This window comes from Schistocerca piceifrons, chromosome 4 (assembly GCF_021461385.2).
Source record: "Schistocerca piceifrons isolate TAMUIC-IGC-003096 chromosome 4, iqSchPice1.1, whole genome shotgun sequence".
Classification (NCBI taxonomy): domain Eukaryota; kingdom Metazoa; phylum Arthropoda; class Insecta; order Orthoptera; family Acrididae; genus Schistocerca; species Schistocerca piceifrons.
This window is the reverse complement of record NC_060141.1, coordinates 165,605,574-165,620,553: the sequence shown is the minus strand read 5'-3', so window position 1 is coordinate 165,620,553 and position 14,980 is coordinate 165,605,574. Positions and strand designations below refer to the sequence as shown.

The 14,980-nt window shown below is 43.0% G+C and overlaps 1 protein-coding gene across 1 annotated transcript in view; it reads left to right on the top strand.

Moving 5' to 3' along the window:
• Positions 1 to 14,980, top strand: part of LOC124795097 — an 83,222-nt gene that overhangs the window by 38,271 nt on the left and 29,971 nt on the right. Inside the window, exon 4 of the mRNA XM_047258931.1 lies at positions 28 to 116. Coding sequence (XP_047114887.1) covers positions 28 to 116 — 89 coding nt within the window. The remainder of the gene's footprint in view (positions 1 to 27; positions 117 to 14,980) is intronic.

Sequence of the window (14,980 nt, the reverse complement as noted above, 5' to 3'; positions counted from 1 at the left end):
TTCTTAATTGTCTTTGGGATGTTGCAGAAATTCCCTTGGGCCTGGCTGCCGGTAGCCTTGCTGTAGGAGCAGCTCAGATGTTTGCCAACGTTGCCCTTGTCGAGGGCGTCATGAAGGTAAGTAATCAATATTAACATTATATTTGACACGTATTGGGCACCTGGGCAATCTTACGACATGGATCAGTTTCCATCTGATGAAACATTCGGAAGGATTTCTTGTAGAATCCTGTAACTTAATAAACTCAGTATTATTATGTATTTAACAAGTTAATCATCTGAAACTTATTCTGTTTAACAGTGCTTAATTAAACCAACAAAGAAAATTCGCCTACCTTTTTGGTAAGTTATCTTGAGGCTATTGGTCTGGCTCCAGATGGGGCACAGTGTGAGGAGAGATTACATTTTCTGTTCAGAGGCTTGGGGAAAGGTATGATATTGATATTACCAGCCTCCAAAACTGTGATGGGATGAACTGTTGGTGATACGAGGCAGTGTAGGTGAGAGAAGGCAACACTTCACTCCATGTGTTCGGGAGCAACTGGTATTGGATTATTAGCCATCGATCAGACTTTAACTGCCGTTCTTACCTTATGTACATTTCGTGCTATCCAGTCGTTTCCATTGCACGCCACCAGGCAGCTTCCATCAAGCGCCCCACAGTATAAGAACCTGTACAACAAAATTGAAGGGGTCACAGTTTTTTAACCCCGTCATTTTGGGGTAGTTCTACATTTTCGCTTGAAGGTGCCTACAGCCTTCCTCTGTAATGGTGCATAAGAACTTCATCCTGCGACGTCACCCTTAGGTTGGAAAAAAAAAAAAAAAAAAAATCAGGCCAGAGCTGAGAAACTCAGATGTGAGGGGGTTACTAAGGTCACATTGGCACCAGATTTCACCAAAATTCCGCCCAACGCCACCGTGGATACATCAAACCATGGGAAGGTCGTCACATCTCACACCATCTCTTGAGGCCTCTGAAACGCAATGCCTAGCACTTAAAATTACGCACTTTCCTTATGAATAGTCGAGGAAAAAATTCCAAACATGCCGCTGCTCGACATGGAGGGATCTCATTATGCGTCATTAAGGGGTGAATGAAACTACACCATCCCAAGGGACCTTCATCTTCCAAATATTTTGCAGTCTGAAAAGACAAAAAAATGGTTCAAATGGCTCTGAGCACTATGGGACTTAACATCTGAGGTCATCAGTCCCCTAGAACTTAGAACTACTTAAACCTAACTAACCTAAGGACATCACACACATCCATGCCCGAGGCAGGATTCGAACCTGCGACCGTAGCAGTCGCGCGGTTCCTGACTGAGCGCCTAGAACCGCGAGGCCACCGCGGCCGGCTCTGAAAAGACAGTTTGCAGCTCTATGTGCAACAGGACGACATTCGTGACAACCTTTGACACTGCTGTCATCTCCGGACGAGTCAGCCCTTCTCTGAGGACATCGCAGAGCTGAAACCCCATTAAACGTACTCTTACCCCTTTGGAGTATAGCATGACAACAGTTTCTCCTCTGATGTACGAAGGGTAACGATTAAGGTCTGATCAAACCATTCGACGAAATTTAACGTGATCCGAAGCGGAAATGGGTGTTTACAAGGAGGTAGCCAAGATTTAGTCAAAGGTGGAGAGGAGGGTGTGGGGGGAGGAGGAGGTTCGATTTGTTAAAGAGGACCTTAAAAAGGCTCATGACTTTATTTATTCTACAACAGATTTATTTAATTTTTTATTTGAGTTGCGTAATTTGCTTTCTGGAGGTCTTCATGCAAATAGTACTTCCGACTACAAAATTAAGCAATAAAAACACTTATAAATATATATTCTCTACACCCAGATGCACAATTAAGGATTTCTTTATTTGGCAATATGATAACTTCAGTTCATTGCCAAACGAATTAAAACTCTGTTACCTCTTTACTAACGAAGCACAGCCCAGTCTTCTAATACAAGATTCACTATCGCAGAGCAGAAGAATCTTAACGTTTAGCTGAATGACGTACAATGTTAAAAGAAGGTTCAAACCTCTTGTTGCAATATCTATCGTTCTTCTACTAGAATCTGCATTTAAATTTCCAACTTGTCAGAAACCAATTCAGAATTCCTTCGGCACGTCAAAATTTCAAAATTTATTTCTAAAACAAAACGGAATACATAACTACTATGAGGTACATTTCGGGGATCTTAACACTGATTAACACATTGATCTCAACAAGACTTGCAATATATACGACGTCACAAATGAGCTTGCATTCATACATGACAAAATGATTATACAGTTTTTGATGCTAATAAACTCCTCTGTGATGTACTACATACGTTATCGCTGATATGACGTTCATTTACAAATACGTTAGAGTTGTGACGGTTGACTCGCTATTCCAAGGATACTATTAAGAATAAGACATTTCACAGTAAAAAGTCTTTCTTGTAGTAAGACTTGAAAACATGATATATCGCCGTTCCACAAGAGAGCCATCTTTATGCACACATATGCAGTACAAAATTATGATCGCTAGCTGCCTTCCAATGTAAATATCGCTGAGCTACGCATATTGTAGAAATCGTACATAAACAACAATAAAATTAAATACTGTTTCCTCGAGAAATAAATAACTAGCCCTCAAATCAATATAAGAACAGTTACAAAAGTAACGAAAAAATTTTTTTTATATAGTTGTTTCTACAACTTAAAAACATTACTATTGGAAGATCATCATACAACATATGAAAACGCTTCAGTTATCACAATGTTACAAGATCGTAAACAGCGGAAGAGGTAATGGGGAGGGGGGAGGGGGCTGCGAAGGCGAGGATGCAGAGCGCAGTCGGTTGCACCAATTCAAGCAGCCTGCTGAAAAAATCTTTTAGAAACGGACGAACTGTAATCGTAGAATTTGGTGTCATCACATACCCCTTCTACTCTCCACAAATTCCTCGCCCTCGTTCTGTATCGGAACTGGTTTTCATAATTGAGCACTGCCCGGGTGACCAGATTGGGCGATATTTTGCCATTTGCGCTACTAATGATAGAATTATGAACAAATTCTTTAAGAAAATGCAACCATCATCGTTTAGGCGATATTTTTTGTTGATCAACGCGATTTCTGGGCGACACAAGCAAAGCCGAGCGTATTTTTGTGCACTGATTACAATTAAATTGTATTTGTAGTTATGTTTACCCCACCGCTGCCGTGTGAAATCCTGAAACATTTTAACTCAAAGTTCTGCACGTCTCCAAATAACGACTCCAATGCTAACATTAAACTGCTACAGCTAGGTAATTAGGCTATTATAGTAACGCGTTCATGTTTTTAACACCATACCGCTTGTGGACGAATCAAAACTGGTTTTCCTCTTCTTTCTTGTTAGAAACGTGCCTGTAATTAGAAACTATCACAACAGCACATAGAACAAAAGCAATACGTTAAAATCAACTGTAAGCAAGAACTAAACTCATTAACAAAACAACAACTGAGCTCAAGTAAAGCTTGGTTCAAATGGCTCTGAGCACTATGGGACTTAACATCTGAGGTCATCAGTCCCCTAGAACTTAGAACTACTTAAACCTAACTAACCTAAGGACATCACACACACCCATGCCCGAGGTGGGATTCGAACCTGCGACCGTAGCGGTCGCGCGGTTCCGGACTGAAGCGCCTAGAACCGCATGGCCACACCGGCCGGCTCAAGTAAAGCCAACGTACCCCTTTTTCCGTCTGTGATTGCAAATCGAAATATCTTTCAGTTTCACTACTCGGCAACTAGGTCGTGTGTAATTTCATTAGGTGAACGGATGGCGAGGGGGGTGGGGGGGGGGGGGTGGGGGGGGACGATGTTACATTGAGGCGCATATGAGTTAAAACGACAAAGGCTCCCTCTAACACCCCTTATTTCGGCAACACCATCTGTGCCACCAGGCCACCTTTGTTGGGCTCTTTGAAAATGTCACTGTACAAAGACGCCCACTTACCGATGCCTAGCCAATTGCGGGATAGCCTTCACCTGGGTGGCACTATGCCGCTACACTAACACCTGCTGGCCGCACCCAAAATGTGATACTCAAGGTAAGCTTAACACAGTCCTATTAAAACATCTGGGATCACATGCAGACAGATGTGCAACTCTTGTACCCAGATCAGACCAGTCTCTGTGAACTGTGGGCAGGAGTTCAGTGTTCATGGATCATGCGTGTCCCTCGACTAAAAGTTCATCTCAACTTCATGCCACAGACTTCACTCAAGCTTGATTGGAGAAGAGGGTTTGTAACTGGCACATTTCATATGACTGTGGCGAATACCATTTGATAATATTTGTGTGGCCCTGAGAGCCTTTTCACACAGACACATTCATCATAGTGCTGTGCACAGAAATGGGACTCATCTGCAAAGAAGACCTGATGCCACTCCAATGTCGAATGTTATCCGTTGCAACAGCTCTGCCGTTGCGTCAAGGTAACCACAACAATAACCAACTTGCTGACAATCCATGATGCTCCAGACATCGTCGCACTGTCACACAAGATGACGGCAGATTGGCTGACTTCAAAACAAAGTTCTCTTACAAACTGCATAGAGACTAACTACACGTCTATTGCAGTCCCTGGGGATAGTATCCGTTAACTAACGACACAACTGAAAGTCATATGATATAAGTTCAGAAAGCATAGCGACTGACTTCAGACAACTATGTGACACTGTAACTAAAGTATGTGCATGGAGCTATGAAACACGGACCTTGGCGAAATGTATAACGGCTTAGTAAGAGCACACAGCAGGATTCACTTTGACCGTTCTGTATCTACAGGATGTTACAAAAAGGTACGGCCAAACTTTCAGGAAACATTCCTCACACAGAAACAAAGAAAAGATGTTATGTGGACATGTGTCCGGAAACGCGTAATTTCCATGTTAGAGCTCATTTTAGTTTCTTCCACCTACGCTCAATGGAGCACGTTATCATGATTTCATACGGGATACTCTACCTGTGCTGCTAGAACATGTGCCTTTACAAGTACGACACAACATATGGTTAATGCACGATGGAGTTCCTGCACATTTCAGTCGAAGTGTTCGTACGCTTCTCAACAACAGATTCGGTGACCGATGGGTTGGTAGAGGCGGACCAATTCCATGGCCTCCACGCTCTCCCGACCTCAACCGTCTTGACTTTCATTTATGGGGGCATTTGAAAGCTCTTGTCTACGCAACCCCGGTACCAAATGTAGAGACTCTTCGTGCTCGTATTGTGGACGGCTGTGATACAATACGCCATTCTCCAGGGCTGCATCAGCGCATCGGGGATTCCATGCGACGGAGGGTGGATGCATGTATCCTCGCTAACGGAGAACATTTAAAACATTTCCTGTAACAAAGTGTTTGAAGTCACTCTGGTACGTTCTGTTGCTGTGTGTTTCCATTCCATGATTAATGTGATTTGAAGAGAAGTAATAAAGTGAGCTCTAACATAGAAAGTAAGCGTTTCCGGACACATGTACACATAACATATTTTCTTTCTTTGTGTGTGAGGAACGTTTCCTAAAAGTTTGGCCGTACCTTTTTGTAACACCCTGTATATCGCAGTGCTACGTTTTCACTAAAAGCCCATCATTAAGGTTTTACAACTTAATGCAATAAGGAGAAGGAGCTTGGTTGTAACCAGCGAATTAGCTAGAGTGGTTGAAGATCTTAATATGGACGTCGTGCGTCTCCAAGAACCTTACACGAGGGAGGGGAAGTAACACGTCCACCTCTCGTCACATTCCTTCTCTCATGTCTGAATGCTCTTTGGAGGCTAACAAGCTATGGAAGCTATTGCCGTGGTTAATACAGAAATAAATGTGACAACAGCTGCGCGACTGACCACTAGCCATGTTATGACAATAGCAATTAGTACGAAAAACTGAGACACGGGTGATAGCAACCCTTTATGCCCAACACAGCCATGAAATACACCCTTAAGCGCAACCAATGCTAGACAAAGTAGGTTACGCAAGTAACAGACCATTTATCATCTGCGCAGCTATACACGCACTCTCTACACCCTGGAATGCAACATCAGACGAAAGGGAATAAGTAATAAATGGCGTGATAAACGAAACAAACCGGTGTATACTAAACAAAGACGGACATCACCCACGCATCACGGAAGTGCTGGCCACACAAGCATTATAGATATCACAGTGGTGAATTACAGGACCTTGACATCCATATCTCGTTGGACAGTATTGGAAAGACTCATACAGTTTCACCATAATGTGAGACTTATAAAGATTTCAAATAACACACACATTACCTTCTACAAAAGGACTGTTTCCGAATAGGCAGACTAGAGACGACTAAGGAAAAATAGAGGACGACCCGTTTCAGACAATATAAGGAAACATCAGCTTTAAAATTCGTCAGTTAACAGAGCTAATTCAACAAGCACAGACTGAAGCGATACCAAATTCAGACAGCACATAGGTGGAACATCCATAGAGACGTGAGCTAACAAAGCTACGAAAAGTAACAAGAGAGACACGAAAGCAGTACCAAAAGGGAAAAACAGCATGGGACTGATACACAAGACATAACACAAGGAGGAACACTAACTTCAGGTACAAAACACTACTACCGGAGACGAGACAACGATACTGCGACAACTACGTACGAACACAATTCTAACACAACATTTGGGGAGGATCATATAGACTGCTGACAGAGTGAATGAAGATCCCACTAGTTTTTGTCCACGGTGACTCAATCAGAGGGTGTCAGATCGGAGAAGCACAGCATAGTACCAGCTGCATAAACTCATCCCATACGCCGACTGCAAAAAGGTAACCACACACAAGCACAACTGAGGAGAGAAATGGGACAGTATTACACCTCAGATTACGTCGTTTGCCCTTTCGTGCGAGAGAAGGTCGCTCTGACTACAGCAAAGCCAAAAAGGAAGAGAGACCCCGATCTTGATGGCATCCATGCAGATTGCCCCACAGATTATCCCATTTCCTACTGATATATATTGAAGCCCCATGGCTAGAGAAAATAAGTGCAATGTGGAAAACTGACGCCACAATCATAATTAAGAAATCGGCGATAGGGCCATCCAATCGTGTAGTAGAGCAATATGTGTACTAAACGCACTAGCTAAAGTCCGGAAGCTTCTGTGTAATCGCATAAAGCACACAGGGAACTTACGGGCCTTAATCAGTATCAGTTTGGCTTTAGAAAACTAAAATAAATTGATGATGCAATTAACAGTGGTGTTCACTCAGTTCAAAATTCAGTTCGTATATACGTTGTGACAATCCTAATTGACAGCGCAGGTGCATTTGACTATCTATTACGATGTTCACACGTGTTAGAAATTTTTAAGTACCTTTGGCACTATGTAATACTCACCTTGACTACTGTAAAGACAGAAAAGCAGAGTGGCATGCGGAACACCGCGAGGTTTGAAGGTAAGCAGTAAGTGAGGCCGACAGGGCTCGATGGGGCAGCCTTCTGCGATGTTTGGGATGTTGCCTTTGAATCTCTCCTACAACTGGTAAAGGAAAATGAACACACCAGTGGAATCCTAGTTTATTCACACGATTTACTGGTGACAGTAGCGGTCGACACAAGATGATATCTAGAGAGTAAATCCAACGAAACAGTCTACAGAATGCTAATGGGAAAACTACAAAGAAATCTCGTGATCAAACTAGACAACACTTCCTTAACACCTTAAAGATCAACTCGATGCTTTGGCAATATACATTGCGACAACTAAACTTTCATAACACCATAAAAATAGATCCCAACGAGGCTAAAGAACAATTACACAAACTAGACAGGGTAAGCAAAGAATATTTTAGGGTCCACTTGTCTTACTACGTACATATCACTGCAAGATCTTTGAGTCCATCGCATGCTTTGCGGCCTGTACAAGGGCACATCGCCTGAGTTTTGTTACTAAAAGAACAGCTGTTAAACGAAGGCAAAGAAGTGTGCTGCTCGGGTTATCGGGGGCTTTCCAGTTCATACCGGTTGGAGCTCTGTGTGTAGTCCTAGTCATCCACCCGACGGAATAGACCATAAAATATCGGCCTGCAAAGTATTGACTTAAGACTGGAAGACAGGACATTATAATTACCATGACAGGGAAGAAATGGGAGACAAATGCCACTTGAAGAGATGGCTTTCACATAGCTGACAACGGGACTGGTATAGCAGTGGTAACGGCCAGACAGTTTATACCTTATTCCCGAACATCAGGGAACGATTAGGAATGACACATATTGACCCAAACAGAAGAATGGTCCACTTTCTGACCGGGCATGGCTCTAACCCAATACAGTTTCAAATGGTTCAAATTGCTCTGAGCACTTTGGGACTTAACATCTAAGGTCATCAGTCCCCTAGAACTTAGAAATGCTTAAACCTAAGTAACCTAAGGACATCACACACATCCATGCCAGAGGCAGGATTCGAACCCGCGACCGTAGCGGTCGCGCGGTTCCAGACTGAAGGCTTAGAACCGCTCGGCCACATCGGCCGGCAATGCAGTTTCATCGCACGCTTCTCAGTGAAAGGAATGAATGTATTAAGTCGTTGCATAAGTTCGTAGCTCTTCTTGTTCTGCATTTTTGTATTCCGGTTAGTCTGCAGCTCGTGGTCGTGCGGTAGCGTTCTCGCTTCTCACGCCCGGGTTCCCGGGTTCGACTCCCGGCGGGGTCAGGGATTTTCTCTGCCTCGTGATGATTGGGTGTTGTGTGATGTCCTTAGGTTAGTTAGGTTTAAGTAGTTCTAAGTTCTATGGGACTGATGACCATAGATGTTAAGTCCCATAGTGCTCAGAGCCATTTGAATCATTTGTTTGTATTCCGGTTGCTTTGGGTTTATTTATCTAGCGTCACTTTTTATTTGTAGGTCACTGTTGCTACTTGACACAAACTGTCATTTTGTTATTTGTACATAATGAGTGGAGCTGTGGGCGCTTGAAAAAGGAGTGTCAAGTGGACAAATGGGAACATTTCCGACACATACTTCTGTTGGATTTCAACGGAGGGATGACAGCAGCAGAGACAGTCAGAAACACGTTCAGGAACACCTGCGGGGTTTGATGCAGATCGTTTAAACGCATCAGAGATACATGTCAGTGAACTCGAAAATGGACAAATGTGATAAAAACGTAAATGTAAATGTCGTGTGGCTAGGGCCTCCCGTCGGGTAGACCGTTCGCCTGTTGGAAGTCTTTCGAGTTGACACCACTTCGGTGACTTGCGTGTCGATGGGGATGAAATGATGATGATAAGGACAACACAACACCCAGTCCCTGAGCGGAGAAAATCTCCGACACAGCCGAGAATCGAACCCGGGCCGTTAGGTATGACATTCCGTCGTGCTGACCCTCAGCTACCAGGGGCGGACGACACATGTGATGAACTGCCATCATTCCCCCATAGTGCAAACTTTTCATGCAGTTGGAAAGTTTCGTAATTAGGGTGTATGGGTACCGCATGCTCTAAGCCAAAATCACAAAAATCAGGACGTAGCCATATGTGCATCTCCGCTTTCCCGTCATCAACCGACTCTTGAACAACACCAACGATTCCCATCCTGTACCGTTACTGGTGACGAGAAATGGTGTCTTTATGTTAACATGTTGTTGTTGTTGTTGTTGTTGTTGTTGTGGTCTTCAGTCCTGAGACTGGTTTGATGCAGCTCTCCATGCTACTCTATCCTGTGCAAGCTTCTTCATCTCCCAATACGTACTGCAGCCTACATCCTTCTGAATCTGCTTAGTGTATTCATCTCTTGGTCTCCCTCTACGATTTTTACCCTCCACGCTACCCTCCAATACTAAATTGGTGATCCCTTGATGCCTCAGAACATGTCCTACCAACCGATCCCATCTTCTTGTCAAGTTCTGCCACAAACTCCTCTTGTCCCCAATCCTATTCAATACTTCCTCATTAGTTACGTGTTCTACCCATCTAATCTTCCGCATTCTTCTGTAGCACCACATTTCAAAGGCTTCTATTCTCTTCTTGTCCAAACTATTTATCGTCCATGTTTCACTTCCATACATGGCTACACTCCATACAAATACTTTGAGAAACGACTTCCTGACAATTAAATCTATACTCGATGTTAACAAATTTCTCTTCTTCAGAAACGCTTTCCTTGCCATTGCCAGTCTACATTTTATATCCTCTCTACTTCGACCATCATCAGTTACTTTGCTCCCCAAATAGCAAAACTCCTTTACTACTTTAACTGTCTCATTTCCTAATCTAATTCCCTCAGCATCGCCCATTATCCTCGTTTTGCTTTTGTTGATGTTCATCTTATATCCTCCTTTCAAGACGCTGTCCATTCCGTTCAACTGCTCTTCCAAGTCCTTTGCTGTCTCTGACAGAATTACAATGTCATCGGCGAACCTTAAAGTTTTTATTTCTTCTCCATGTATTTTAATACCTACTCCGAATTTTTCTTTTGTTTCCTTTACTGCTTGCTCAATATACAAATTGAATAACATCAGGGAGAGGCTACAACCCTGTCTCACTCCCTTCCCAACCACTGCTTCCCTTTCATGTTCCTCGACTCATATAACTGCCATCTGGTTTCTGTACAAATTGTAAATAGCCTTTCGCTCCCTGTATTTTACCCCTGCCACCTTCAGAATTTGAAAGAGATTATTCCAGTCAAAATTGTCAAAAGCTTTCTCCAAGTCTACAAATGCTAGAAACGTAGGTTTGCCTTTCCTTAATCTAGCTTCTAAGATAAGTCGTAGGGTCAGTATTGCCTCACGTGTTCCCATATTTCTACGGAATCCAAACTGATCTTCCCCGAGGTCGGCTTCTACCAGTTTTTCCATACGTCTGTACAGAATTCGCGTTAGTATTTTGCAGCTGTGACTTTTTAAACTGATTGTTCGGTAATTTTCACATCTGTCAACGCCTGCTCTCTTTGGGATTGGAATTATTATATTCGTCTTGAAGTCTGAAGGTATTTCGCCTGTCTCATACATTTTGCTCACCAGATGGTAGAGTTTTGTCAGGACTGTCTCTCCCAAGGCTATCAGTAGTTCTAATGGAATGTTGTCTACTCCCGGGGCCTTGTTTCATCTACATCCTCTTCCATTTCCATAATATTGTCCTCAAGTACATCGCCCTTGTATATACTCCTTCCACCTTCTGCTTTCCCTTCTTTCCTTAGAACTGGGTTTCCATCTGAGCCCTTGATATTCATACTAGTGGTTCTCTTTTCTCCAAAGGTCTCTCTAATTTTCCTGTAGGCAGTATCTATCTTACCCCTAGTGAGATAAGCCTCTACATTCTTACATTTGTCCTCTAGCCAACCCTGCTTAGCCATTTTGCACTTCCTGTCGATCTTATTTTTGAGACGTTTGTATTCCTTTTTGCCTGCTTCATTTACTGCATTTTTATATTTTCTCCTTTCATCAATTAAGTTCAGTACTTCTTGTCACCCAAGGATTTGTACTAGCCCTCGTCTTTTTACCTACTTGATCCTCTGCTGCCTTCACGACTGCATCCCTCAAACCTATCCATTCTTCTTCTACTGTATTTCTTTCCCCCATTCTTGTCAATTATTCCTTTATGCTCTTCCTGAAGCTCTCTACAACCTCTGGTCAATTCAGTTTATCCAGGTCCCATCTCCTCAAATTCCCACCTTTTTGCAGTTTCTTCAGTTTTAATCTACAGTTCATAACCAATAGATTGTGATCAGAGTCCACATCTGCCCCTGGAAATGTCTTAAAATTAAAACCTGGTTTCTAAATCTCTGTCTTACCATTATATAATCTATCTGAAACCTGTCAGTATCTCCAGGCTTCTTCCATGTATACAACCTCCTTTTATGATTCTTGAACCAAGTGTTAGCTATGATTAAGTTGTGCTCTGTGCAAAATTCTACCAGGCGGCTTCCTCTTTCATTTCTTACCCCCAATCCATATTCACCTATTACGTTTCCTTCTCTTCCTTTTCCTACTATCGAATTCCAGTCACCCATGACTATTAAATTTTCGTCTCCCTTCACTATCTAAATAATTTCTTTTATATCATCATACATTTCTTCAATTTCTTCGTCATCTGCAGAGCTAGTTGGCATATAGACTTGTACTACTGTTGTAGGCGTGGGCTTAGAGGCTATCTTGGCCACAATAATGCGTTCACTATGTTGTTTGTAGTAGCTTACCCGGACGCCTATTTTTGTATTCATTATTAAACCTACTCCTGCGTTACCCATATTTGATTTTGTATTTATAACCCTGTATTGACCTGACCAAAAGTCTTGTTCCTCCTGCCACCGAACTTCGCTAATTCCCACTATATCCAACTTTAACCTATCCATTTTCCTTTTTAAATTTTCTAATCTACCTGCCCGATTAAGGGATCTGACATTCCACGCTCCGATCCGTAGAACGCCAGTGTCCTTTCTCCTGATAACGGCATCCTCCTGAGTAGTCCCCGCCCGGAGATCCGAATGGGGGACTATTTTACCTCCGGAATATTTTATCCAAGAGGCGCCATCATCATTTAACCATACAGTAAAGCTGCCGAAGACTTCCAGCATAAGAAGTCAGCCTCATTCTGCCAACGGCCTTGTCAAAGCGGGCGGAGGAGCGGATAGAGGTTCAGGGCACTCTCTTGTCCTAGGGGTGGGAAATTGCCCCTAAAGGCGGAAGAATCAGCAATGATCAACGACATGAGGATGCAGAAGGCAATGGAAACCACTGAATTAAAGACACGTAACGTGTATCCACAGGACATGTGGCCTGTATTTGAAGAAGTGTCATGATGATCTCTCCATTGGCAAAAGATTCCGGAATAGTCCCCTATTCGGATCTCCGGGAGGGGACTGCCAAGAGGGAGGTTACCATGAGAAAAAGATTGAATAATCAACGAAAGGATAACGTTCTACGAGTCGGGGCGTGGAATGTCAGAAGCTTGAACGTGGTAGGGAAACTAGAAAAATCTGAAAAGGGAAATGCAAAGGCTCAATCTAGATATAGTAGGGGTCAGTGAAGTGAAGTGGAAGGAAGACAAGGATTTCTGGTCAGATGAGCATCGGGTAATATCAACAGCAGCAGAAAATGGTATAACAGGTGTAGGATTCGTTATGAATAGGAAGGTAGGGCAGAGGGTGTGTTACTGTGAACAGTTCAGTGACCGGGTTGTTCTAATATGAATCGACAGCAGACAAACACCGACAACGATAGTTCAGGCATACATGCCGACGTCGCAAGCTGAAGATGAACAGATAGAGAAAGTGTATGAGGATATTGAAAGGGTAATGCAGTATGTAAAGGGGGACGAAAATCTAATAGTCATGGACGACTGGAATGTAGTTGTAGGGGAAGGAGTAGAAGAAAAGATTACAGGATAATATGGGCTTGGAACAAGGCATGAAAGAGGAGAAAGACTAATTGAGTTCTGTAATAAGTTTCAGCTAGTAATAGCGATTACCCTGTTCAAGAATCACAAGAGGAGGAGGTATACTTGGAAAAGGCCGGGAGATACGGGAAGATTTCAATTAGATTACATCATGGTCAGACAGAGATTCCGAAATCAGATACTGGATTGTAAGGCGTACCCAGGAGCAGATATAGACTCAGATCACAATATAGTAGTGATGAAGAGTAGGCTGACGTTCAAGACATTAGTCAGGAAGAATCAATACGCAAAGAAATTGGATACGGAAGTACTAAGGAATGACGAGATACGTTTGAAGTTCTCTAACGCTATAGATACAGCAATAAGGAATAGCGCAGTAGGCAGTACAGTTCAAGTGGAATGGACATCTCTAAAAAGGGCCATCACAGAAGTTGGGAAGGAAAACATAGGTACAAAGAAGGTAGCTGCGAAGAAACCATGGGTAACAGACGTAATACTTCAGTTGATTGATGAAAGAAGGAACTACAAACATGTTCCGGGAAAATCAGGAATACAGAAATACAAGTCGCTGAGGAATGAAATAAATAGGAAGTGCAGGGAAGCTAAGACGAAATGGCTGCAGGAAAAATGTGAAGACATCGAAAAAGATATGATTGTCGGAAGGACAGACTCAGCATACAGGAAAGTCAAAACAACCTTTGGTGACATTAAAAGCAACGGTGGTAACATTAAGAGTGCAACGGGAATTCCACTGTTAAATGCAGAGGAGAGAGCAGATAGGTGGAAAGTGTGGTGTCACCGCCAGACACCACACTTGCTAGGTGGTAGCCTTTAAATCGGTCGCGGTCCGTTAGTATACGTCGGACCCGCGTATCGCCACTATCAGTGATTGCAGACCGAGCGCCGCCACGCGGCAGGTCTAGAGAGACTTCCTAGCACTCGCCCCAGTTGTACAGCCGACTTTGCTAGCGATGGTTCACTGACAAAATACGCTCTCATTTGCGGAGACGATAGTTAGCATAGCCTTCAGCTACCTCATTTGCTACGACCTAGCAAGGCGCCATTACCAGTTACTATTGATGCTGTAAAACATGTACCGTCAAGAGCGATGTTCACCAATTATGGATTAAAGTTAAGTATTCCAGCAGCTACGTACGTTTTTTGTTAGTCTCATTTCCTTGACCTATTCCAGACCTCACGCCAGCCTGCGTGATCTAAAACGCGTGCCTTTCGGCTTCCTCTCATAGTGGGTTGGCTCTCTTGCCAATCCACAACAGAAAGAATACATTGAAATCCTCTATGAGGGTGAAGATTTGTCTGATGTGATAGAAGAAGAAACAGGAGTCGATTTAGAAGAGATAGGGGATCCAGTATTAGAATCGTAATTTAAAAGAGCTTTGGAGGACTTCCGGTCAAATAAGGCAGAAGGGATAGATAACATTCCATCAGAATTTCTGAAATCATTGGGGGAAGTGGCAACAAAACGACTGTTCACGTTGGTGTGTAGAATATATGAGTCTGGCGATATACCATCTGACTTTCGGAAAAGCATCATCCACACAATTCCGAAGACGGCAAGA